Raw genomic sequence first — 26,278 nt, forward strand, 5'->3', positions numbered from 1 at the left:
GCTATTTGTATAATATTGTTTGAGGTTAACCAAAGGCACAGTGTGAATGTGTTTTTCTCCTCTGAACTTTGTGTAACATGAGGACTTTGGTTTCAGCATCTTCATTTTCTGTGGCAGCAGCCAATATTGGAGGTTCTTGAGCTGTGAGCTGTGGACCATTACCTTGCAGCTTCTCCATCTTTTTCCCTCCGTAAATTTTAAAGCCAGATGTTTTGGTTTTTCTTTTTCTGTGATGTTAACCAAAATTATAATTTCTTCCTTCTTTCTCCTGTGTAGAGTTTAGTTTTGTATCTTTAGGAAAATAAGGTTTGTGGGTACATCCATCTCCCTGTCATTCTTCTGTCATCTGTAAGCCAACTTTGATCAAATTGTGTGAAAGTTAGAAGTAGAAACTGAGTATTTCTGAAACAATTTTTTTTTTGTCAAATAGACAAGCAAAACCCCACATTAATACCTCTATTAAAATAAAAAGATGGTAGCAGAGCTTCAGTTATTTTGTTGTACAGCTTTTCATCTGGGTGGAGGGGAGAGACCAAACCATGGGAAATGTTCTTAAGCAGTTTTGCAGTCAGTAGATTTACCATCTCATAAATCCATTGTGAGATTATTCCTGGAATAAATTTGTCTTGTTAGTACACAGGAATAGGTGTTAATCAGAGTAAAGAGGCTATGCTTTTTATGCTGTAAACAATTATAAGCTATGAACATAAGCTGTGTAATTAAGTAATCAAAGCTCTTGTGACTTGGTTTGTGTGCTGTGGAGTGTACACACATGCATGAAATGGAGTTGTTTACACTGAGGGCAGAGTTACTCATTTAAATTGCTCTCAATGTAGGATTTCTCTGCTTTATGTTAAGTTCATGTTTCAGAAACTCCTATTAGTAGACCTCTGTTTCTTTTTGTCTTTAGGAAATTGTGATAAATGCATCAGTACTGTAGGAAATAAAGCTATTCCACAAGTATGGGCCCTTACAATTGGCTTGATCAGGCAGGGTTCACATGTGTCCCTATGGGGAGCCCCTGTACATTCAATAGTGCTCTGCATGAGCACAGGGTCCATCTGTAGCCAGCCCGGTACCTTAGCCTGCAGCTATACCACCTAGAGCTGTGTGCTTATCAGAGCTAATAATGCAAGTAATGACAGCCTGTCCAGCACGTGTTCCAGAGCGTTCCAGGGAAAAGAAACCCCAAGGGTTACAAAAATAAATAAAAAATAAAAGGCTCTTGTTAACTTAAGAAGTGATCCTGCTCCCTAGGACACAGTTAAATGGCTGGCTCATTGCTGTGCTTGGTTGTCAGCCTACCAAAATGGCTTAGGGAAGAAATAACCATGGAAAGTATGTCCACTCTGGTCATATTTCATTTTACTTAGATTATTTAAATTTGCTTACAACATTTTTTTCAGATTGTTCCAGTATAAGTTCTTGTGTGTTCTGCATGTTTCTTAAGAATTTTGCAGCTCTCAGTTTCAGAAAGATTTTTGTGTGATATAAGATTTTCAAGCACTTCTTTCAGTGAAAATGGATATATTAGTAGTTTTGTCAACTTGGGTAGTATTTCTGTTAACATGCTTTCTGGGAAATACTAGTCCGTTTTCCGTGACCTTTATGTAAATATGCTTTATTGTGCTCATATCCATGCATTGTATGTGTGTATGTGAAATTGTGGGCAAAAGCATCAAAAAACAAGCAGACAAAAAATCCCAAAAACATTGTCATACAGGAATGTTTCACTGTATTTTTACAAACTGTAGCATGAGTTTACCTGCAACAATATTAAATTATATATTTCTGTATCAGCATGTTCTTGCATTTCAAACCTAAGTAACTGAAAGGTTCATATGTTAACCATTGCCTCACTTACTGCTTTTATGAAATAATTTCTTAAGCCAGCTGTTTTCCTGTTTTGCTTTAATTTCCAGTTATAAAATCTAAATATGAGTAAGCTTCTTCAAAGCAAATTCACAGGAAATTTCAGGAACCTGGAGTTAGCGTTTTTCATCAGAATGGTGACCTTTAGCACATCAAAAGTTCTGTAGTTTCACCAAGCTGTGCTTTGCTTTCCATGAGTCCATGCCCTAAAACTCGGGACAGCTCTATGCTCTAAAACTGGGGACAGTCATGGAAAAAGTTGCAAGAGTTGTAGTTGTTTCTTAATCATTTCTACAGAGAAGTTTGTCTAATTTCTTGAGAGCACTTACTCTGCTGTCCAAAGTTACAGATTCTGAAACTGAACTTGATGGGTATTTTTTTTTAGTAACAGAAATACAGAAACTTGGGCTGTAGCTTAATTTGATTTAATTTTGGGTTACTTGGCTTGGAAAACAGAAACGACTGACTGACTTTGAGATGTTGCAAGTTTAAACTCTGAAGAAGTTGTATTGAATTGAGATCCCAAAAAGAAATTATTGGGTCACAGAGTCATTAATGAAATTAATTCTGTATTATATTTATTGTAGATGTTTTGTGTATTGGTTGTATTGTAAAGCATTTCTGCCCACCTTCCAAAACCTCGCGACCTTTTTTTTCCTGAGAAAAGAGCAACTTGCTCCAGTGAAAAGGGGTTTAAGTTCTGAACTTCTTTCCTCTGAAAATTGTTGTTTTGTTGTTTGTCCCATCATCTGGATTTGGGCCCTTAAGGTCATGAAGAGGACCTGCAGACATCTTCTGTAACTGAGAGTCCTTTGTATGTTTGAAGGATTCAATAGAAAATAGACTTACAGTATTTCCAGGGTCACTGCAGGGACAGATAGTTCAGCCTGGTTGTACCATTAGGAAGATGGTGAAGTAAAGGTAGCCATTTCTTATTTTAAGCACATTCTCAGTGACATCCATTTGATCAAGATGACAGGTTGTTCTGTCCTTTTAAAAAAATTATTGATCTATTAAAAAAATTTTACGAGGGAGACACAAGGAAGATATTTCTCATTGTACTGAGTTGAGGACCTTCACTGGACAACACTGTTGTGTTGGTTCTGTTGTCTGGAGGAGCTGTGTAATTAAAGCAACTGGAGTTACATTGCTGAAAAAATCTCATAATACTTGCCAGGGCTTTAAAAATGGTTTGGAAAGTGTGGCTGGAAAAGGACATTTCCAAGCAGCCATCCTCCTCCCATTCTCCAGATTTCCCATTAGCCCTCTCCTCCTCAGGGCTCGTGTTGATACTTAGTGAAGATGATGGGATGCAACACTACTGCAGGCTTCTCTACAGTTGAGCATGACCAGTGTCATCAGGAGTTTTGATAATGTGCAGTTACTCAACAGTCCTGTCACTGACATTATCTCTGTCCCTCTAGGGGCCACCTGCTCCAGACCATGACCCTTACACCTGACATAGCAAGGTCCAGAAATCCAAAGAAATTTCTGATTGAACTACATGTGGTGCTGTGCATTTAAATGCCCAAGCACACCTTTAGATATTCCTTCTTAAAAAACCCATTCTTTTTATATATACTTTCCTATCAGAAATGCAGATAATGAAACGTGTGAAATCCTTAGCAAATTTTGCTTGATGTTTCTTACTTTCCCTGGTATTGCAGACTGAGTTCTGTTAATTGTTGCCAATCCCTGTTGAATGCTGAGGGAGGATTAACTGGTTGGTACCTACAGTTCTGACATCAGAAGATCCTAACACTGATAGTAGAGGGAAATTACATGACAGCTCTACTTAAAAATTTTCATGAGTGTTCTTGCCTTATAGCAAATAAAAACTAAAATCACCATTTACAGCTGAGCTTTGCTCATCCACTTTGCATCATTGTGAAAATATAGTCCTTACAATTTTTTTTTTTTAAGTTCACATTTCCTAGGAATATGTGGGAGCACAGTGATCTTCTAATTGACCAAAGCAAAAGATCAAGTGACTGATAAAAATCAATGAGTTAACATGACAGCTGCTGGTACCTTTTTTTAAATTGAGCTGCTGTGATCAGAAATTGCTTACATGTGCTTATGTCCATATTATTCAGAGTTTGGTGGAAAGCCTGAGAGGTTACAGTGGAAGAATCAGATTTTTTTTATGAACACAACAGCCTTCTCTTAGGAGGATGGAAAAAAAAAGCTACATTATTACCTGCAACTCCATTTTTGTGAGAGGATGGTTAGTATAATTTGAGAACATTGTTTCAATTCAGCAACAAAACTGCAGGTGGAGAATAGAGGAAAAATAGAGAAAAACTGTTGCTGTATTTATTATCTGAATATTGAAGTATATTATAGTCATATTGTGTGACCACATGACCTTATATGAAACTATTAATATTACATTATGTTTTATGTGTTGTGCAGTAGTCAGTTATTTAAATTATTTTAGATGTTTTGGCAGTGTACAGTTATATTTAGTACTAATAGTAAATTGCTGTGAGCTTTTTTCTGGCTAGCATTCCTTGAGAGTAAGATGCTGAATTTTTATACAATGCTCTTATTTGCACACAATAGCTTTTATTTTGGAAAAAAAAATATTCAGTGCTATGTATTTCTAATGAAAATTTACTTTCATCACATTTAACTATGTGAATTAATACAATCTCTAGAGGGATTATGGTATATTGAGCTTTGCTCCAACAAACTGGGCAGAGAGAACAGCTATATGGAAATTAGAATTTGAAGAAATGAGATTCTAGATTTATGTGTATGTGTTTGTTTGTTTGAGTGAATGATAACAGCATTAACTACCCTAAGCTAATTTATAGAAAAGAAATATGAAGGCATATTTTCTTGCTTGATGGTGGAAATTTCAGTGTTCTAACTAGTTTTGAGCACTTCGAAGAAAATGTTCGGGGAGGGAACTTGTCTGGTTTGATTATTTTTGTTCTTCCCAATGTCCATGTCATTTCAACCCAGCTGATGACAAGAAATGGGTCAGACTGCTGCTAGCTTTACCACTGCAACTTAGTTGTGTGGGGTTTTTTATTTTTTTTATTTATTAGGGAAAGGAACAGCTTTTACAGGGACAAAGAGAAATGAAATCACTTTCAGTGAAAGAAAGAGGCCTCATTATAGCCACCAACAGCAGTTATTGACAGCTACACTTCCTATTAACAAGGAGCATTTAAGAGTTTGGCTGTTGGATCTTTGGACTTGATCTAATTTGCTAGCATTAATTAGTTTCTTTTGAGCACAGACACTTGGTGCTCACAGCTATAGATTTAGAGGACTAATTAGGACAGAAAATTGAACAGAATGGGGTAAGGCATTAACCTTCAACCATTACCAGCTGGGGCTCTGATAAAGACCACAGAGTCCAAATGCTCCTATTCATGCAAAGAGTACTTTAATGAATATCAATTTCAGCCAGGTTGCCATATCTTACAAGCCCTGTTTTGATTTTGGATCTCTTACCTGGTAGAGATTTTATGTATAGATATTAAAGTGATATTGGTAGTTCAGAGCTCATAGATGAGAACCTCAAGAGGTTAGCTGTGTTTTGTGCAGTCTTTCAATATGCTTTTCTCAAGTTACAGATTTTATTGGTTTCCAGCTAAGATCCTGAATTTCAAATTGGTTTCTCTGTCCAGCATAAATATATTCATATAGCCCAGATTAATTGCATGTTCTTAACAAATGCTGGTGTGAAAAGAAGATGCCTGTGTGGTTTTGGATTATTGTAGTACCTAGTAGTAATATGTGTGACAAGAGCACTCACCAAGCTAACTGCTGAAAGTTTAACAGTAGGTTTGTTTCTTCTGCAGCTCTTATGGTGAGATACAATTATTGTATTATGGTGTTCAGTTGGTAATCCAGTTTTAGGAGGAAAACTATTCTTCCAGATTGTTTTGACATCTGCAGAATGGGAGTACTTTTATTGTATATAAGGAAAGAAAAAAAATAATTCCTTTTGTCCTTTTGTATAATTTCTTGGATTGTTGGAAGGGTTGAACTTGAAATTAAGCATCCAAATCATCAGTTGTTTCCACCCTTTAGTCATATTACTACTCCCTGACCAATTCCCCATTGAAGCTGAAACATTGTTGCTGTCTTCATTTGACTTCTGTACTTGGAAATTCTGTGCCCACTGATGAGAAAAGTTTAAAAGTCTCTTCTCTATCATAATTTCTTCAAACTTGTTTTTTCAGGAATGATGCTAGTATTGATGTATATGCCTTTTAAGTCCTCAAATTATTTCCAGTTCTCCACTAGTACACTCTACAGTGTTAGGTTGAAGAGCTGGTTTCATGTCTTAGGGTCCTGGTGAGGTAAGATTGCTAAAAAACTGTAAAAATAGAGAAATGCAACATTACCTGTATCTAATGATCTTGGTGTATTTAATGGTATTTAGATCAGTCTTTAGGGAACCACGTGAGGGGAGGAGTGGAGGAGACCAGGTCAAGTTCTTCTCCCAACAAAAGGGTGAGGGTGCTGTTCAGCCCCTGACTAATGCCTTTTCCCAGGTGTTTTACACAGTGTTTGCTGATCTCATAGTTTTCTTTTCCACTTGACACATTTTAATTCTTCTGTGTCAGTCATTCTTATTACCAGCAAGGGAGCACAAACTTTGGATTCTGTGAGGGGTTTTTTGCATCCATTTTGCTGGTGGCAATAACCTATGGGTGCAGTGTTAGAGTGTTACAGTGAGGTGTTAGTGTGGCGTGGGTGGACGGAGCAGTGGCAGTTCATGTGACTCACAGTAGCTGTTGTTTTAGCTGCCTGTCCTTAACAATGTATGAAGTTGTTGCTCTGAAATTTTGCATTATAACCCCCTCTTAGATACTGCATTCAACAGTTACACTGTTAGCAGTTAGTGTAAATAAGTCTTAATACTTCTAAGAGGTCATGCTATATTCTCATTGCCTGTGTATAAATATTTATGTTGTATATGAATTATTAATATTACCCTTGGGTTATTTTCACACAGAAAATAGGTTGTTTTTCAGCTGTTGAAGTCAGGATGTGTTGTATAGGTACCATTAGGTTCAGCAGTGGGAAATAAAACTTAGTTTGATCAAAATGTTGCATCTGTGAATACAGAAATTCAATAAATAGTGAACATTCATGCAGCCTAAAAACAATATATTGACCTTATATTCAGCATAAGGTGATAGGGGAAAACTTCTGTCCATTCTTTAGAAAACACATGAAGTTGATAAGTGTATTTGCCAAAGAAAATTGCTTATCCAAACCTCAGAAATTGCAATGAAGCTCAGCAGGAATTAATACGAAATTGAAATCAGAATAGGAGTTGTGATTTTACTTAATATGCTTTGATTTAATGAGACAATGGATTATGAGAGTTGTAGTTTTCATCCCCTGTATGTTGGAGACCTGTACCTGTTGTACATATTTTGTGTAGAATGTTACAACTCAGCAGAACCAGTCAAAAAAAAAAAAAAGGCAGGAATCACAGGTCTTATCAGGCAATAAGGGAACACAAAGTTGAAACATCGTTTGGCGGCTACACCCACTTTCAACAAAATGTGGTGTTCTAAGTGTTCTTCATGCTTTTTGGTCTAAGTGTTCTTCATTGTTTTCTGAAAACAATGAAGTCTCAAATTTTTATCCTGTTTTGGGATGGAAACATTTTAAGCTGCTTCTTACACGTAGAGCAGTAGTTCTAAAGATTGCTTAGCTCAAATGAGGGAGTTGTCCCTCTAGCACTTATTCTTTGATGTAGTAGTTAATGGGTCCTGTGGTAACAATACTGACAATGCACAAGCGTTTTTTTTTAGAGTAGAGACAATGTTGTCTGTTGCTGAATAAAACTTCGTTCTTGTACACTGTTTTTCAGGTCCTTTTAATAGCAACAACAAAAAATAATCCCCCTCTTTCCCACCCCCAAATTTAGTTTTGTTGCAGTTGTAAATGCTTTCCAGCAGTTGTCTCTGTGGTGCTGCATAGAAAAAGAGTAGGGAGATTTGTGCTCTGGAGAGTGTTTTACTTAAAAGTCTGATTCCTAAGAAGGGAGTAAAGGCTACAGTATTGAAAGGTCATAAAACACTGTGCTGTATTGTCATCCCTCTGAATTTTATTTGTAACAGTCCTGCAGAAAAGAGCACCTGGAACATTTGCTGCCCCAAATCAGGATGGATGCCTCTACAGGAAGTGTAATCACGTAACAGAAGGCGAGAGGTGTTTTGGATGAGGAATTAAGAGCTGCAGAACTGCTCAGAGGATAGGAAAAGGGATGATCAAAGACTGCTAGAGGTGTACAGAGCTTTGGAGGTATGGATGAGGCTTTAAATTTATGATCAGGGAACAAGAAAAGCAGTTTAACTGCTCTCTCCTAGATTTGAGTGGAATACTAGTAAAGGATTTGAAAGGAATCATGGAAAGGAGGGAAGGTAGTCATGCTGATGGAATAGTGAGTAAGAAAGGAGGAATTTTGAAGAAGAAAATGTAGAAGACCTGTGCATGAAAATTTCCCTTATATGGAGTGAACACATTCTTCTCTTAGTATTTATTCATTGTATTGGGAAGGAGTTGAAATGTTTGTAGGGAATTTGGGACTTTAATTATCGTATTAAGAGATCTGCCTTCTTACCTTTTTCCTAAAATGAGTATAAAGAAAGATTTCTTTAAGTCACTACTGCCTTTTTTTGGGGGGCTTCTGATATTTGTGTTCTGGATTTCCTTGTATTACTTTTATCACCCATAATGTTGTTCACATTTTAGTTTTCTTTCCTTCTGGCTGTGATCTGGAATCTCCCAAGGACAGTCCAGTTATTCTTCTTTTCGCTCCTCTTCAATATACACTAAATGATGCCCTTCAAGCTTTCAGATAACAACATTTCAGGGATGTTTAAATACTCCTTTTTGAAGCACAAAATCAAAAATATATTGTTACATTTGCATGCCAGGATTGAGACAGATCTTGCTTTGTTTCCTGGTGACAGAAATGTCCCATGCTCTTTGCTGTAATGGGATGCTTGTGAAGTCGGTGAAAATAAAGCACTGCAGAGTTGTGGTTTGAGATGTGATCTCACCTATGGCTGTAGACTGTCAGACTTTTAAAAAGTTATTTTAGGGAGACACAGCTAATGTTTGCAAAAAGACTTTCTGAATGCTATGGTTTAATATGTGGGAAATGTACAGAAAATGTATAATGTGGAAAGACATAGAGAGTTGAAAGTAGGACTTCTTGATGCCATCTAGACTGGTCTAACTATGCTTCAAAAGCATGAACTTCATTTCTGTGAAATGCTTGTCAAACCTGATGCCCTTGGAGGGCACATTTATCAAGCATGAAAGGGTTGCAGGTCTGCAAAGGACTTTGGGAAGACATTTTGGGCCATCATCTTCTCTTGGGGCCATACCTAGTATGCCTGTGTTTGTCCTGTAATCTGGTTAATGTTTAAGCTACCATGGCCTGTTTCAGTGCTTAGTTCTGTTTTACCATTCAAAAATGCTTTTTGCTTTCCAAGTTGTTTTTTTTTTGTTTGTTTGTTTTTGGTTTTGGTTTTTTTTTAATGCCCGAACTGATTTTTCTTTGTCTATCAAGCAATTTGGGTTCTCATATATTGGACAAGTTCCTGGCAGTGATCTGAATAAAAGCAGGACTTCAAATGGAAGAAAGAGGATGATCTGATTTATGTTAACCAGCTAAAAGGGAAAAAGAAAAATAAAATACTTACTCAGTAACCATCCTGGAAAACTATTTCTGTCAGAGTCCCCGAAATGGCTTAGGGAAGGTGTTGAACCCTGAGATTCCAGACTTGTTTTCAGGAGCATGAAGTACTTAACAAAGACACCAAAAATCTTTAATGCTGTGATGTTAAAAATGACATTTAAATTCAGAGGGAGAACTTTTGCTTTCAGCTTGAAGAAAATTATGTCCAGTGAACAAGAGTGACCACAGTCTGCAACTTCAAACTTTGTTGCTTTTTTTTTTTTTTCTTCCTGCCTTTGGGGTAATAATTTTCTACATTGACTCTGACAGCCCAGTCAAAATGATGCATGAGGCCAATGGTGAAAAGAACTTTTTATTTTTCTCTGGTGTAAATAATATTTGTAATTTCTGATCTGTCCTGATTTCCTCCTTGTGCTTCTTTGCATGTCTTTTCTGAGTGGTTTGGGGTTTTTTTACGTTAAATGTAGGCTTCAGCATGTATCTAGTTAATGAACCGAAATTTACCTTTGCTTTCCATAGAATATGGAAAAGAGGAATACAAAAGAATGGTATAGTGTTTGGGGTTATATAACTTAAGATTTAATTAGTAATTAACTAATCTTTAATGGGGCACCAGAAGAGCTCACAGCTTCTCTGGCATCTTCAATGACTTACATCAAAAGTTTTTATATTAGCTATGTGTATATTTTTTTATATTAGCTATGTGTAACAATGCTTCATGACAGTTGAGTAGTAGTATTAATGGTTCTTCAGCTTTTTCCTTGTAATAGAGGTGTCCCTGTACTTTTGAAAACTTAAGGAAATTAAAAAACATATTCATGTATGTATATGTGATGATTTTTTATATTTTATTTTATACATTCCAAACAGCTTGAGGAGGTTTTGAGTTCTTTGTGGAGAGTGAGAATGGTGTGGAAAAGATGCTTTTGCTTCAGCAAGACTGGTGTATATTCATTTTGATATGCTCCATCTGTTGAGTAACTATAAAACTTTAGCATTTTTAAACCAAAATACTGTTGAGGGAGTCTGTCCTCTTCACTCTGCTTTCAAATTTATGTAAATACTACTTAGTGACTGTGCACAAACCATTGAGCAGCATTCATTGTTGGGCAGAGAATACTTAGTAAATTACAACCCCAAAAAATAGTACTTGCACTTCTGTAGAAGGAAGATTTTTAACAGAATTGTGGACTTTTGCTTTGGCTACCTTCTCTCACCTGATGAACAGTTCTGGTCTCATGATTTTCTTTTCTGCAGTGGTTTCAGTGCAGTGCTGTTTGTTCCAGACCTGATGTTACAGATCTCTGTGGCCCTAATGTTTGAGTTGCAATGACTTGACTTGCCTGAAAGTAGTTCAGCCACTCTAATAAAGAGGAGAAATAATAGCCTCTGGGAAATGTGTTAAAAGTACTTAAAGGTAACAATGTTTGGGTTGTGGTATCAGGTTCAGCCAGATCCGTTTGACATAAGCAGTAAATTGTAACAGTGACTGTAATTCTTTTGTGTGAAGCAGGTAGAATCCCCTTGTTTCTAATGTATTATAATCACCATCTTCAATTTGATTGTAAGGTTGATACACTGATGTCCGGGTTCTACTGTGTTATAAAGAGATCTGGTACTTACAATCTTTTGTGTGTCCAGACCTGAACTGATTGTACAATAACATTTTACTTGGGCATTTTTGTACTAATAGTTGTCAAGTCCTCAGGTCTCTAAGCCTTGGCTGAACTTGTGACAAAAAAGTCAGAATGAATACCTAAAGCTTGTTGTATTTCAGGCAATCAGAGGGGATGAATCTGAGTGAGAAACAGTCTAGCCTCCCTCTTCTCCCTTCTGCAGTCCTTCAAAGCTCAAGGGGAATAGAAGTTACTTCACTCTGTTCTGCAGTGTTCTGAGAGGAGACTCTTATAAGTGGAACACCTTGGAGATTTATGTCAGCTCCTCAAACTCCTCCTTTGATTTTTGTTTGTCATGTAGGATGGAAGACATCTCATCCCAGTTGTAGTCCTCTCTATCTCTTCCCCGTCCCCTTACCCCTTCCTTGTCAAGGCTCAAGGCAACAAGGACAGGAAGGTACTTTCAGAATCAGCTTTGGGTGGGACATGGAAATTTTGGGTGGCTAAAATGAGATAAAATGTATTCTGCTGGTAGTCATTCTTAGTCTCTGTTCAGCATATGGGACATTGCATAGTTATGCATAAAGCAAGGATGGCAGTGCTATCAGTTTTTGTTTGGGTATTTGATCTTCTGCAAAAGCCTTGTAGAAACTCTTGGACTTTGCAAGCATTTCCTAAGGATTTCTTTGAGCTGTTTTTTTCCTGTCTGTCTCTGGTTGCTTCCATATCTTGGGAATCCCATTGGTTTGTTAGTGCCTTCTCTAACATTAAGCATCAGTGTGTCTGCAGGTTCTGTGCAGGTGTGGACTGGCAGGATAGTAAATGTCTTTCATCTTTCAGCTCCCAACAAGATCTGATCAGAGTAGGAGAAAGGCAGTTGCTGCCTGCTGGTTCATGGCAAACAAGGCTCAGCTGGACACTGGTTACCAATTTAAAATTTGGGAAGAGCACTTGTAATTGAATATAGGCTTTTTACTTTTGTGGCTCCAATTACTTTCCTTTTTTTTTTTTACTTTCACCACTGGCAGCAGTCCTGGACTTTAGCTAAAGACCAAAATCTAAATGAAGCCATTTTTCATAACTAATTTGACATCTTGTTTCCTATTTCATCACTTTTTTTTTTTTTTTGGTTGCCAACTATATAAGGCTGAAATCTTGGTATGTAGGGGCAAACATGCAAATAATCTCAACAGTGTAAACTTCGATTTATAAATTTGAGACTTGCAAGCAGACTGCTGTACAAGAAAACAGATGCCATGCAATAAATTAATACTAAGCTGAATAATAAACAAGACGTATTGTTAAAGGTCTTTAATGCAAAGAAAGTGATTTCAGACTTTCATATGCTTGTTTTCTGTCTTTGTTTAAATGAAGCCTTTGCATGTGTTTTCTTTATTGTTCTCTTTTGCGCACATTTGAGCTTTGTTGGGTTGAGGACTCGGTCTCTGGTTGGGCAGTGGTGATTAACTTACACTAAATAGGCAGCAATAATGTGATTTGAGAATGAAAAGGATTCATTTCTTTTAAACGAGGGGAAAAAAAACAAGGTTGAAGGAAATAGTTTACATAATCTGTAAACTAGTTAAGGAGCTGAATATTTATGCAGGTTGAAATTGAAGCTTAGTTGCCCTCTAGGGGTTTTACATTAATACAGCATATGCTAGCTTTTGGGTGTTTTTTTCTTCTTTCAGAATAAAGGTGAGACAAGTCTTTGGAAAAAACTTACATGCTGACAAATCTGTGGTGATAGAAGCATGTGTACATCTGCATTCAGTGAGTAAAACTCATTTAGTTCAAAACCCAGAAAATGGAGGAAAGATTTTTAGCCACATTAGATTCTTTTTAATCTCATTGCACCAGTGGAGAATGCACTCACAATCAGCCAGTCATAGCACTGAAGTCCCAACCAGGAAAGGTCCTTACTTTCAGTTCTAAATAAACAGAAGACAAAAAGTCACGGGGGTTGTAGTGGCAGCACCAGGACCCTCAGTCAGTTTCTGCTCATGTCCCAGCTGCTGAATGCTGCTTCAGATTCTTGTGTCCTCAGCTGCCACTGAGTAATGCACAGGGGTCTTCTGTCACTTCTGGTCTTACAGCAGGTTGAGCCCTGGATATTGGTCTGTGACTGAATGTGTTAGGTATTAACTTAGTCAGTTCTTGATTGCTTGGATAGGCGTGTGATATTTCATTGGAAGTATCCTCATGCCATAGGAAGAAGTGACAAATGGCTTCTAAACTGGAGCTACATATACATATCCTCTTGTCTTAACTTTGAGTATCTCCTTTGCCAATGATTTTGTAGCAGATGCACTGTTAACATACTTATTTTAACAATTGCTAAATTCATAAGAGTTTGGTTGTTTCTCCTAAAATGGAAACTGCATCTATGTGATTGTTTTTGCTGTTTCTTTCATAACACTATTTATGCTGTATTTGTATGTTGATGCTCTAAGATGTTTTTGCATCAGAAACAAGATAATTGGAGCAGGCAGAATAGATGCACTTAAACAACTCCCTCCCGCCAAACTTGAATTCCTCTGCATACAGCTTGAGGAGCACAGTGTAATCAACTTTCAGAAGGTAGAGCTGTGTCCCCGAGGCTTCAGTGTACCAAACTACACCTGGATTTGTGCTAGTAAAGTCAATGTTTTTACACAGATTTTCATTCCATTTACCTATTGAGCTTTACACTGCAAAACAATTTCTCTCTTTTGAGGGGTTTTCATACCTAGTTTCTGGTGCATTTTGTTTTGCTTTGTAGATTTATCAAAGACTTGTTTGTAAATTCCCTGTCTACCAGTATTTTATTTTATTGTCTTCAAAATTACAACTTTTATTCTGAAGAAATGTGCCTGGTTATTGCAGTCCTTTATTTAAAACATTTTACAGAAGATGAAAGATAAATGTTACACAGTTACTACCAAATTTCCAGATATTGCTGAGTTTTGATAGTGTGCTTTCCTGCCTCATGGTTTAAAGTAATTTCTTCAAAATCATGAAATGAGTAGGGTAGTCTGAAATTCTAAATGCCTTCATAGTCAATGATGCAATTTTATTTGCAAAAGTAAGTTCACATACTTTATCACACAGTGGCCATAATTGCAGGGGTTGAGTTACTCTTCACTGCTCACTTCAGAATATGGACATAACAGAATTTTTTTTTTTCCTGGGAAATTTGCACTTTGGTTTTGTCATCCTTACTAGCCCTGGGTAGTACCTCAATTAGCAGGAATTCTTCCATGGTGAAGAATTCCTGCCTCCACACAAGCCAATGGAAAAACTTGGGAAAAAAAAGACACTTACTGGAAAGTAGGGTAAGTACATGATAACTGTTTTGGAGATGTTAGAACAGTAGTTGGGGATGAACTGTGACCTGTGAGGGAAAGTAACTTCCTCTTTTGATAACTGTATAAATATTTTATATTCCATATATTGGGCGCATTCTATAGACTCAAAAGACCTGAGATTTTGATCATATTCTGTGTGCCCCATCTCACCCTCCAGCTGGAACCCTGGAACCAGTTTCAGGTTTTTTTTAGAAGATATTTTGTTTCATTCAGGGGAGTGAGAACTACTATTACTGCTACCACCAACCTTCAGTATTGGACCTCTGAGTTAAATAGGTAGTTTTGCAAGTCCATTAAACTGAACAGGGGCGGGGGGAAAGGAAGAGTCCCTGGCACGGCACGGTGTAACTGAGAGCTGGTGTCATGGTGGAATAGCTGGGCAAATGCCTCCTCAGGAGTGATATAAATGCCCTGCTCTACCCCCACCGTGTGGCAGAAGGACATTACTGTTACTTCTTCCACTCCGTGAGGCTCTGTTTTTGAGAAATAGATCTCTTTTGCCTTTAGAGTTCAGCTGAAGAGTCAGTCGCTGTGGGACGGAGGGAGGGGTGTTGTTTCTTTAAATCATCTGTTATCCGAACTTCTCAGCTGTCCCTGAGTGGCTCGGCAGCTCCCGAAGGAGGCGGGAGGACAGGCAGAGGCGAGGCTGCTCTGCACAGCTCAAGCTGCATGCACTTGTTTATATAAAAGCAGGCAGTGACAGACAGTAGCCATGGGGGAACTTGCATTTGTTCCAGTTCTGCCTCTTCCAGCGCCTGGTATGGTAATGCTTGATGTCAGGGATACTTACTGCAGGGTGGCAGGAAAATTAGATCAAGGCAGTTGTTTAAAACCAGTGCAGTTTAACCAGGTGGCTGTGCTTGCTGGGCTTGCTTTACCTGAAGCCTTTTAGAGAAGGTGATGCTTGTATTTGACAGGAACATTCCTCAAGCAGGTTTCTTTAGTAGACAAATCATGATTTACACAAATAAAATGCTTCACAACAATGTGCTTACTTTGCTTAAAAGGGTCAATTTTTGTAATTTCACTAGGAAGAAAAGGAGGTCTGTTTCTCTGGAAAAATCTGCCTGCATAGCCCAGCAAATTGTCATCTTTGAGCACTTAAATCTGCCTTGACTGACAAAGTAGTTGCTGTAAAGCTTTATACATAATAGTTATGCCCTTGCTCTTTCTCCTGTGTCTTCTGAGGACATAACTCTCCTGTGTACTGCTGTGCTCTGCCTGTCGTGCTTAGTCAGAAGCAGGAGGACTTGTCTTGTAGCTCTTATAGAGCTGGGTTGCTGGAATTTACTTAAAAATATGACAGTACTAGATTCCTGTGCGTTTGGGGCAAAATGTGTGCACACACATATGTAGGTAGGTGTGTATACTCATGCATACAGAAAATGCTGACAACTCTGTACATCCAGGAACGAGGATCAGATCAGGTCTATGGCACCAAAACTAACAAGTAGACATTTCTCTTTATCATCTTTGCCAAAGCTCCTTTTGCTGTTACAGTCAAGTTCTGTTGAAATTCTAGTGACTAAACATATATTGCTAATAAATTCTGTCTTTCACAGTATTTCATCATTTAGCAATAGTCAGGAAAGCACTGCCTGACATTTTAAGGTATATGTTCTTTTCTGACTCTGTGACTCTTAGGGAAACACTTTTCCTAGTCAAGTTTCATGTGTGCATTCAGTATTTATATGAAACTGAAAACCAACTTTAGTCTTTCCAGCTCTTGTCCCCAAGAAGACATTTTGGTCAGATCTCATATGTGCAGGACATAGAATGAGCAGAGCTGCCCTGCCCTTGTCCTAATGGCAGAACTAAATGCTCCTTAAAGTATCCTGAGATTGCATGTATATGTTATTTTCAGAACTCTTTTTTTTAACACTTAATTACTTTAATCTGGCATATTTTTGTTAATACTTTTAAGTATTTGTCTGGGTTTTGTTAGTTGAACTGATTATGTTGGCTTGAATTGCTGTGTTTGGCTGTGTTCCTTGGCTTGTTTTATGTGTTTTTCTTAAACAAAACAATTATTCTCTTTCTTAAACTTTGCTTTTCAGTTCCATTCTCTGTTTCTTGGTGCTTATTCTAAAATTGGAAAGATCCAACGACCCACTGTGGATAAGTGTGGGTTATTTGGGACACACACAAGGGCTTCTCTGCTGTTGCTTGAGGTTTCTGGTTATGCCTCTTAGAAACATCCACAATTCTCAGTCTGAATGGTAGCAAATTTTGAGCTGCAGGACACATGTAGTGAGTCTGGTGAGAGAGGTTCCCCCAGCACAAGCCTCTGCATCACATGGGAATGGGACTGTATCTTCATGGCTCATGGCTTCTGTGAATGTGCTCGTCATTCCTTGATGTAGTTTCTTAAGATAGTAGTTTCTTAAGATCCTCTTTTTTTCCCCCACAAATTCTGTCTTTAATGATTGTTGGCTTTGAAAACAAGAGAAACCCTGCTAATATTTCTGTAAGAAAAAGATCAGCAACTGAGCAATGACTTCTGTTTTGAATTAACTGATGTTGGAGGATCCCTATGTGCCTTACATCAGTTTTCAGAACTGTGGTATTGTGGTTTAAAAAACCCCACTGTATATATATATTAATAATTTTTGAAACAGAATGTTTAAATAGGCCGTTGGTTTCCTATATTGATTTTAAAAGCCCATTGTAAGCAGTTGACCAAACCTAGATCCTTGTAATATCAATGGATGTTGGACATGAAAACTTTGGAGTCTCTTGTTCCTAAGTAGGTAGGTGGCATTTACAGAGTGAGTAACTGGATGTACTGAAAAAAATCCCAACCAACTCTCAAACATTTTTGAACTGTGTAGAGTGCCTTTGCTCCCCTCTGCTCTGGCCTGTTTCTGTATCCAGCTGAGAGATACTTTGAGGCCAATTAATTTTTGCAGCAGGATTTTGAAAACCTGCTAATGAAAAAAGCACGCATGGTATGAAACAAATAACTACAATTGCAATAGTTAGGAGTTTAGCAGGACTTGAGTGGGCCAGGGCTGAGAGATTTTGATGGTATCCAGGCTAGCATATACCTTTCTGGTTTCAGGAGCTTTTTCCCCTCTTTCATCCTCTTGGTTTGAATGCTTGTCCATTTAGACTCACCATGTAAGGCACCCTAAGGGTTTTAAAGGGTATGTGAGAACTTTATGGTTCAAGATATAAGCCAGACTTACAGTTGATAGGGATTAAGAAGAAACTTCACTTGAGAAGATGTTTTTCCATAATGTATCCTTTCTGACACATTTCTTTAAAGCAGCTATTACAGCCTTCTGAGAAAGATGATGTACAGGACAAATAGGCCCTTTGATTCAGTATGTTATTTTCTCATCTCTAAATGTCCCCTAAAGCTAAGTCTTCAGATTTATTTCTAGGATATTGGTAAGATGCTTTCTTTAACCCAAGGCATTGTGTTTAGGCAAGGAGTTTCTAGGGTTTTTTTTTGAAACATTCTTCCTCTGCAGATCACAGTTGTGCTCTTTGCCTTCCTGATGTTCCTCTCCTGCTGTACGTTCACCTCAGTCATGAGGTGAGGGAGGTTTCTGCATTTTATTTCGGAGTGCCAGAGATGCTGTGGTCTGCTGGGGGTTCCTCTGTTTGCACTCTGTACTTTAAGATAAAGCTGAGAGTGCTGTGGTAAAGATTGGCCAGGAAGATGAATATCCCTTCCTTAAAATTCTTGAATTCCTGGGATTCTCTGCTCCCCAGTCCTGTACTGTGTGCTAGTATGTATTGATCGTCTCTCCTAGGATAGATTCCTGCAGCTGAAAAAGCTGAAATGGAGCAGATTTGGGGGGGCTGGTGATGAGCAGGAAAATGGAAAGTATATGATTTTTATGTTATAGCAAATGAATATTTGCAGAGACAAAGTATTTGATCTGATAACAGAGGTTCACTTGAAAGAATCAAGGTTATTTTATGTCAATTTTCTCTTTGCCCTATATAAGATGCATTTAATTATTTCATGCTATCTCCTTCTATTCAAAATTAATCTGCCTTATATATATTGTGGCTCAAATTAGAATAATTCTTTAATCAGCTGTGTTCTGCATGCCATAGAAGGCTAGAATAGGAAAGATACTCCTAGCATACTGACGATGCATGTATTTTATTTGTTGTTGTAATTTAAAAGTAAAATCAGAAATATTGATTTCTACTTGACTGGAGAGATGATTTAGTTTGAATATCAGACTGATCTTAATCAGGTGAGAATTAATTGAGTTGGAGGTATTAGATATTCAGTGATGTTAACTGAACCATGAGCAATCTACAGAGAAGCTTTCTTTTGTACTGTGTTGGAAATATCAAATAGCTCGTACTCTACAATGTAAAACAATCTCTTCACGTTCATGCTACTACTTCCTCTGGCTCATTAAAGGCACCAGTAATCTGTTCTGTGCATACTGAGTCATCTTCAAAGTAACAAGCTAATGAATCATAATTTAATACAAAATTTAAAAGCATAATAACTACCCTTAAAAATGTTGCTGGTAATGTTTTGGATCATTTAATGTTTTTATACATATTTTGCAAACATAGGTTTTAAAATTTTGCCTTTGTTTAGATTTTAAAGGGAGCTGTTTCCTCCTCCTTCTACTATCACCCCCGAATCCACATTATTATTTGGGCATCTTTCTCCACTCAGTGGTACAGCCCAGGGAATGACCCAAACACCAGACCAAAAAAAAAAACTTTTTTTTTTCTTTTTTTTTCTTTTTTTTCTTTTTTTTTTTGTGTAGAGGGAAAAAACCTACCCCAGAATAAGTCTGGTCTGGATCACGATGCAAGCTGGTTTGTTTTTTTTTTCTTATTTTAAGAGTGTGATAGCAGTATCATAAGTGTTGAGAAAATATAAATGGTGAGATAACACCTCTGTAGGACTTTCTCTTAAGTAGTAAAATTGTAAAGTCTTTAAATAAACGAGAGCCAGACCTGAGAGGATCAATTTATCTTGATAATGGGGAATATTTCATTTATTTTGTGTACAAGCACATCTGCAAAATAGATGCACAATTATAATTGATAAAACTACAGTTCCAACATATGAAATGTACAACACTTCACAATATGAGGCAATATGAAAGTGCCAAGTATTTTTATAATCTGAATCTGCACAAAATGAACTTTCAGAAATAGCCTTCACGCTACAAACAGTTCATACATTGAAAACAACGAGGATGATTCCTTGGTGTTATATCAACACAGTTTCCATGCTGCTGCTTGTCTGGAGATTTTTATTTTTATTCTTCTCTTACTTTACAGATGGGAAGACTTTGATGTTTGGAGGAAGCAATAATTAACTAATAATAATTAACTAATTAACGATCTTAATATTTTAAAATATTTTAAGTAAAGAGAAAAAATCCTTTAGAAATCTGCTACAAATACAATCTGATGCTGGTTGTTCCTCTTTATCAAATTTCAAAAAAACCCAGAACTTTCAGTTTGTTTTTAAGCTTGTGGCAGGACATAACATGTTTTTTTTCATGAAGTCTTTCCTTTATGTTCACATAACTGAAACTTCAGCAGTCCCACACACCTATTCCACCATTTCATTTTGAATGCAGCACAGTGAAAAAACCAGCTGAATTCTATTTGGGTGAGGGATCTATTGTAGAGTACATAAAGAACACTTTCATCATAAATATGTTGCCTTGTTTTTGTTGTCCGCCGTTTGTAGTCCTGCAGACGCTGAGATTAACAGTGTTAAATTTAACCTTGTCTGGTTTAATGGTGTGGAAGAAAATCATCATCATCATCTTTATTCTGCAGAGCTGTGCCTGTGTCTTATGCCAGATGTTGGTTTGTCCCTTTGACTCAAAATCCTACAAGTTTTATATTTTTGTCATAGAGAGCAAATAGTTCTTGAACCTATCAATATGTTCTAAAGTTAAAATGGGCAGGACCCAGGCTTTTTATCTCCTTTTGTTAAATTAGGACTTTTATGTCCCAGGACATCTGTTGGTGGACCCCCACCAACTTTGTTGGAGCTTTCTGTTAATGTATCTGATCTTTTCAAATTAATACTTTAGTGTGTATTGCATATACCTGACTGACTGCTTGAATACACAGGCAAATAATTTGTCCAATCTTTACTCTGTGATAAGTGAACTGTTAGCCAGCTTCGCTTCAGTTTCCATCTGCTTCTCATATTATCTTGTCATAAAGTCATAAAACAGAGTTGGGGAAAAAGCAATTAGAAATCCTAAAGAAAAACATTCTTCTTAGATACTGTTTTTTTCAGCACAGATTAGTGTGAACTGTAAAGATCTTTGTAAACAAAGTGTTCTTTACTGTGCCAACCTAGCTAATTATCAAAGAAACCTTAATAAAAAGAGTGCTCTGTAACTTAAAGAAGTTTTTAATCAACCATCAAATATACTAAGTCAGGCACTCAAAACTAATTCTTCATGCCTCCAACATAATTTGTATAATTCTGTATCTGAAGGGAATTACAGAAAGACTTGGAATGGGATTTTTATTAAAAAAATGCATGTCTGTCCAGCTTTTTAGATAAATTAAGAAGGCTTTAAAAAGCTCCTTCTTTGCTTTTACATATGTCAGGATCTAATTTCTCCTAGTTCTTTGTATTGTGCTTTCTCAGGTGAGTAAGATGGGATAGGAAGACCCAGTGAGATCCGGCTCTTGGATCCAGGGCAGTGCCACAGGACCAAACTCAGCAGCTTCTCTGAGCTGCTCAGGGCCAGAGATGCTCCCTGCTGAAGAGTCAGTCCTTGGAAGGACTCACTCATCTCTGGCCTCAGCCAAAGAGCCCTTGGGTCTCTCCCTGAAAATGTGGTCTTCCCATCATAGGCCGATCCCTGGCACATGCCAGCATGCCATAGTGAGCAGGTGAGAACTGGCAAAACTGAATTGCTCTGTATTCAGACACGGCTGTTCAGCTTTTGTTCAGTTGACAGCAGACCTGTCTTGGCAAAGATACATTTTGGCCTTATGTACTTGGTTGATTTGGGAAAGGTACTAAATTGCAGGCTTGCTCTTTAGTAGTTAAAATCTCTCTATGAGGCTGTAATGGCCAGAACGTAATGAGACTTAAAATTCTCTAAACTGTGACCAAAACTTATTTTGGATTTGCCTTGCAACAGAAATGCAAAGCTTTCTTCATGAGAGGAGAAGAAGAAATCCAGCCTCAAATCAGTGTTGAGCTGTTCAGTGAAGTCTCTCTGAGCTGTAGCCTTGAGATCTTTGCTCCATGTGCATCCCCTTAGACAGAGCCTGTGGCACGGAGAGGAGCCTGTGGGGTGACCTATGTCAGATCTGATGTCATGGACCATGACTGCTGCAGGTGAAAGGGGGTCTGTAGCCAGTTTCCGTGGTAACTGATAGGCACCTGCAGCTTGCTGACGCAGTAGTGGATCTGTCCTTGTCTGTGCACAGAGCATTCAGTGATGGACATATGTAGCTGTCCTAGAAAAGCCTTGGCAAAGGGTTGATTTGATGGAGGGCAAGCCTTTTCCCCCTTTCTTCAAGGCATTTTCACTTCTGTGGTGTTGAGCTCTGTTCCTCAGTTTATTTGCCTTGTATCTGGAAATATTGGGAATAACTTTTATTGTTTGAAAAATTACTTTCCTTTGTGTTACAGTTTGCTAGGAATTTACAGACTTGCTCAAATTTACCTCTTGTTTTGCTGCTGCTTGAGGTTTTGTTTTGGTAGCTTGCTGCTTGCAGGAAGAAAGAAAATGTATCAGCCCATGGGCTTCTGAAAGCTTTCCTGAAGTCATAAAGATAGTACCATACACAAGATTATGAAAAGATCAATTCTGTTCTTTCTATAACGTGCAGTGTATCAGGCAGAAGGTTTGTTCGGATTCTTTAGTGTTCTGATTACCCCTCATAGCTGCTAAAGTGTTGACTTACAATAGGTTTGTAACTAGATGCTGTGTATCTGCTCCTTTTGTGGTGTCTTGCTATGCATCCTGAAAGTGTGGTCAATAATGCAGATATTGTCTGAGTGAGGAATGACTAAGGCTTGTCAGACATGGAGATAAATTCTTGGTTTGAGATACTTGCAACTATTGAGCACTATTTCTGACATTATTCTCCAAACGAGTAGTTTAAATACTGTTTGTGCTGCTCAGCAGTGACACATTTCATTTCATGGAAGACTCACAGGATCATAGAATAAGCTGAGTTAGAAGGGACCCATCAGGATCATCAAGTCCAACTCCTGGCCCTATGCAGAACACCCCTATCACACCATGTGCCTGAGAGCATTGTTGAAATGCTTCCTGAACTCAGACACATTTGGTGCTGTGACCATTTCCCTGGGGAGCCTGTTTCAGTACCCAGCCACCCTCTGGGTGGATATCTTTTCCTGGTAGCAAACCTGAACTAGCCCTGAGCTTCCTTGAGTCCTGTCACTGGTTAGGAGAGTGAAGAGATTGGTACTTGCCCCTTGTGAGCAAGACAAAGCACAATTAAAAAATAAATTAAAAAAACAACATTCTCCGCACTCCTGGAAGGTTTCTGGTAAGTGTCTATAAACCTGTCTTGCATTCCTTACATGACTGCCAAACAGAAGAGATGGATAATCAAGCTTTGTGTGCTCATATAAGGATGCTTAATATGCTTTAACCATCTTTCTTCCTCTCTGTTGTTAAGAATCAGTAATGTTAAAGCTAAACAGCTGGAAGCAGTTTTATCACTTTGCAACAGTGCCTGGCCATGTACCACAGGCAGGGCCTTCTGAAGCCAGGGAATCCTGGCAATTGCAGTTGAGGCTTTTTTGTTCACTGGGACATCACGCCTTTAACCGATCAAGACTGGTGAGTTAACAAGTGAGAGGGACCTCCTGTTGTCTTCAGTGGTTTTTTACTTCACAGCTTCCAGAAGAAATGATTACTACTACAAAAAAAAAAACCCAACCCAAAACCTCAGCACAGCACTTAAAGAAGTGCCTACAGAGAGAATAAATCAAATTAGCCCAAAACCTTTCAAAAGCTTTGGATGTTTTTCCCACAAAAAAACAAAGGTCATTTTTAGAAATGTATTAATAGGTATGATTTTTCTGAGATGCTGATGTAGGAATAGTCAATATAAATAGTCCAGGAAAGAAAGGAAGAAATGTCAGATTCACTCTTGGAAACCAAAGAAATATTCTGATAACCTAATAAAACATTGGCCTTGTTCTGAGATTAAACTGCTTAGTAAACTTCAGCTGTCCAGGTGTTTCCTCAAAGCTGTGCTTGTGCATTTGGGTGACTTTAAGTCTAAAACACATAGATATTAGAAACTGGGTGTGGTTGTTAATAGATATCTTTGAGCACAGGCTGCAGTGTCTTCCCAGCTGGTAATAACTGGTTAATTTAAACCCATTTTCTGCACACTTTCATCTGGTTTTCATGTAGGGTGTGGTGGAGTTGCCAGTGTGTAATGCTGGGTGCTGTGTTGGAGAAGGTTTTTAAGTGTTCATCAATAAATAATATGTTTGAAGTAGGTAAGAAGTCAGTTTTTCACAAAGTTTCACAGTATAAGGACACTGAAATCTGTCCTCAACACTTTAAGCAAAGACTACCTTGTCTTGTCAATTATTTAGTGAAAGCCTGATTAATAATAGCTGTGGACAAGCAGATTAATCTCACCTAGGGATTGCTTGCAGTTGTTGGATCACTTTCTCAAGATCTTGACAGTATTATCCAGGATTAAAAGGTGGATTTTGTTCCACTGAGGTCCACAATTGCTTAATGCCCATTTCAGCAGGCATCTGCTATGAGCAAAGGACAGGAGTGCTGCCTTTATAGACACAAGTCTCCTCTTTCTTGTTTATTTAAGTCTTGATGTACCTATACACTGAGCATAGGTAACATGATTTAGCTGTTTTGTGATGTAGTACCATTATGTTTTGATGTTACTAGATTAGCTGTAAATTGTGCAAGAAAAAAATTTTTGTATGCCCTAAATTTGCTGGATATTAAATCACTACCAGGAAGACCTTAGAGGAGGAGAAATTGATGGAATTGGGGAAGGGGATGTGGTAGGGGTGAACTTTGTTCTTGATCTGGCTCCTGGTTGATTGTGGACACATGGCATTCTTTTTTTGTCTGTCTTTCTCTCTTTTCCATCTGCTAAATGTACCTGATTACCTCTTAGAATAGCTTGAAATCTCCTGATAGAAATAACAGCCAATTCTTATCTAGGGTTATTATTCAGTGAAACATTTGTACAGGGTGCTGGTAACAATGAGGCATAATTTTAGTTACTCCCAGATAAATCCCATGTCCTTAGCCATGACTTTGCTGTTCTGTTTTAGTATCTCACTGACTTGTTTTTAAGTCTTAAGGTCCTTAAAACAGACCAGGTACTTTCACTTCATTGAGCAACTTCATTGTTCTTAAATGCCAGAGATGTAAGTGGTAGGTAGCCCTGAGTAGAGCATGTGAAAATCAGGCACAAGCATCATGGATTTGCTGCAAGAGTAACTTCAGAAATGGTATTAGCAACAGCAGTATGTGTGTGAATGTGCTACATGATGAGAGGAGAATCCCAGTTAAAGTGTTGTTGCTAAACAAGTGACAAAGACCTTGCAAACAGTATGAGAATCTGGGCCAACTATGGTTATATTAATAATAAATCAGATCCGGTCTGCTACTTCCTACACATAGGGTTTTTTCACCTATTGTCATTTTTCTAACTTCAGTTTGGTTTGTGTTGTTTCTTTTTCCCCCAGCATTTACTAAATGCTGTCAAGAAACCGGTATTCTGATGGTGGTGAAGTGTCGGCAGGAGAACACAGCACTGAAGGACTGTCTGGTTGGCTAGTAAGTCCCTGCTGAGTTTTTGCTGGGTTTTTGTGCATGGCCTGTACTAATCTAGAAATGTTAACTATTCTGAAAAGGGCTGTGCAGGCTTAGGGACTTGGATGTATTTTCTGAAAATGGTATCTTTGCTTTATTAAAGCCGTGCTGGTCAGGGCCCTAACTGACAAGATTTTATTTACCATATGAATCTATGGCTACAGAGACTTTCTTCTTGATTCACCTGGGGACAGATTTCAGCCCAGAGGTCCTGCAGCCCTTTATTTGCTCTGGTACATCACAGATGTGGGGATAGGGGTGCACAGTGAAGCTTCTTCGTAGTCTGTTAGTAAGACAGGATAAGTTGGTTTTTGTTTTGCTTCTGTTTTTTAAGATTTAGTCTGTCTTGAAAGTGTCCTGCTGTTGTGAACAGCAGTTGCAGGAGCAATGGGAAATTGTTATATATGAGAGGTCAACTCAATGCCATGGTGGATTGAAACATCTTTTTTGGAAGTCCTAATTTACCCCCAGTGCCATTAGGCTGAAGTGTTAGATTCTTGAATTTCCCAGGGTGAGGGCTGCTAAGTTTTTGAGTTTGACTGGGGGAAAAAGGAGATTGGTTTGATTTTTGGCGTGTCCTGCTCTCTTAAACCAGTGATTGACATTAAAAATAAATGCCTTTGAACTAGTGACAGTTATTCTCAAGTATTTAGGAACTGATGAAAAAAAACATCTGCAGCCAGGCAAAAATTTAGGCCTAACTGCAGCCAGAATTTGCTGGAGTTACTCAGTTTTATTTGTCTGTTCTTTCACCTTTTGAAAAAAATAAAATTAAACAAAATGCTTCTGACAAAAAAAGGCTTAGAGTGTTGAATAGTTATACTTCAAAAAATTATGAGAGAAAGGAATTTAATGTAATGATCAAGGACCATTATATTTACTGTTAAAGACATACCCTTGAACCTGTTCCCAGTAGTTACTTGGATG

The 26,278-nt window shown here is 37.9% G+C and overlaps 1 protein-coding gene across 1 annotated transcript in view; it reads left to right on the forward strand.

Moving 5' to 3' along the window:
* The window catches only part of CMC1 (C-X9-C motif containing 1), a 44,660-nt gene that overhangs the window by 15,454 nt on the left and 2,928 nt on the right, over window positions 1-26,278 (forward strand). Inside the window, exon 3 of the mRNA XM_071429409.1 lies at window positions 25,225-25,315. Coding sequence (XP_071285510.1) covers window positions 25,225-25,315 — 91 coding nt within the window. The remainder of the gene's footprint in view (window positions 1-25,224; window positions 25,316-26,278) is intronic.

Source organism: Agelaius tricolor, unplaced genomic scaffold (assembly GCF_023055355.1).
Source record: "Agelaius tricolor isolate 1412-34295 unplaced genomic scaffold, bAgeTri1.0.p SCAF_6, whole genome shotgun sequence".
Taxonomy (NCBI): Eukaryota; Metazoa; Chordata; class Aves; order Passeriformes; family Icteridae; genus Agelaius; species Agelaius tricolor.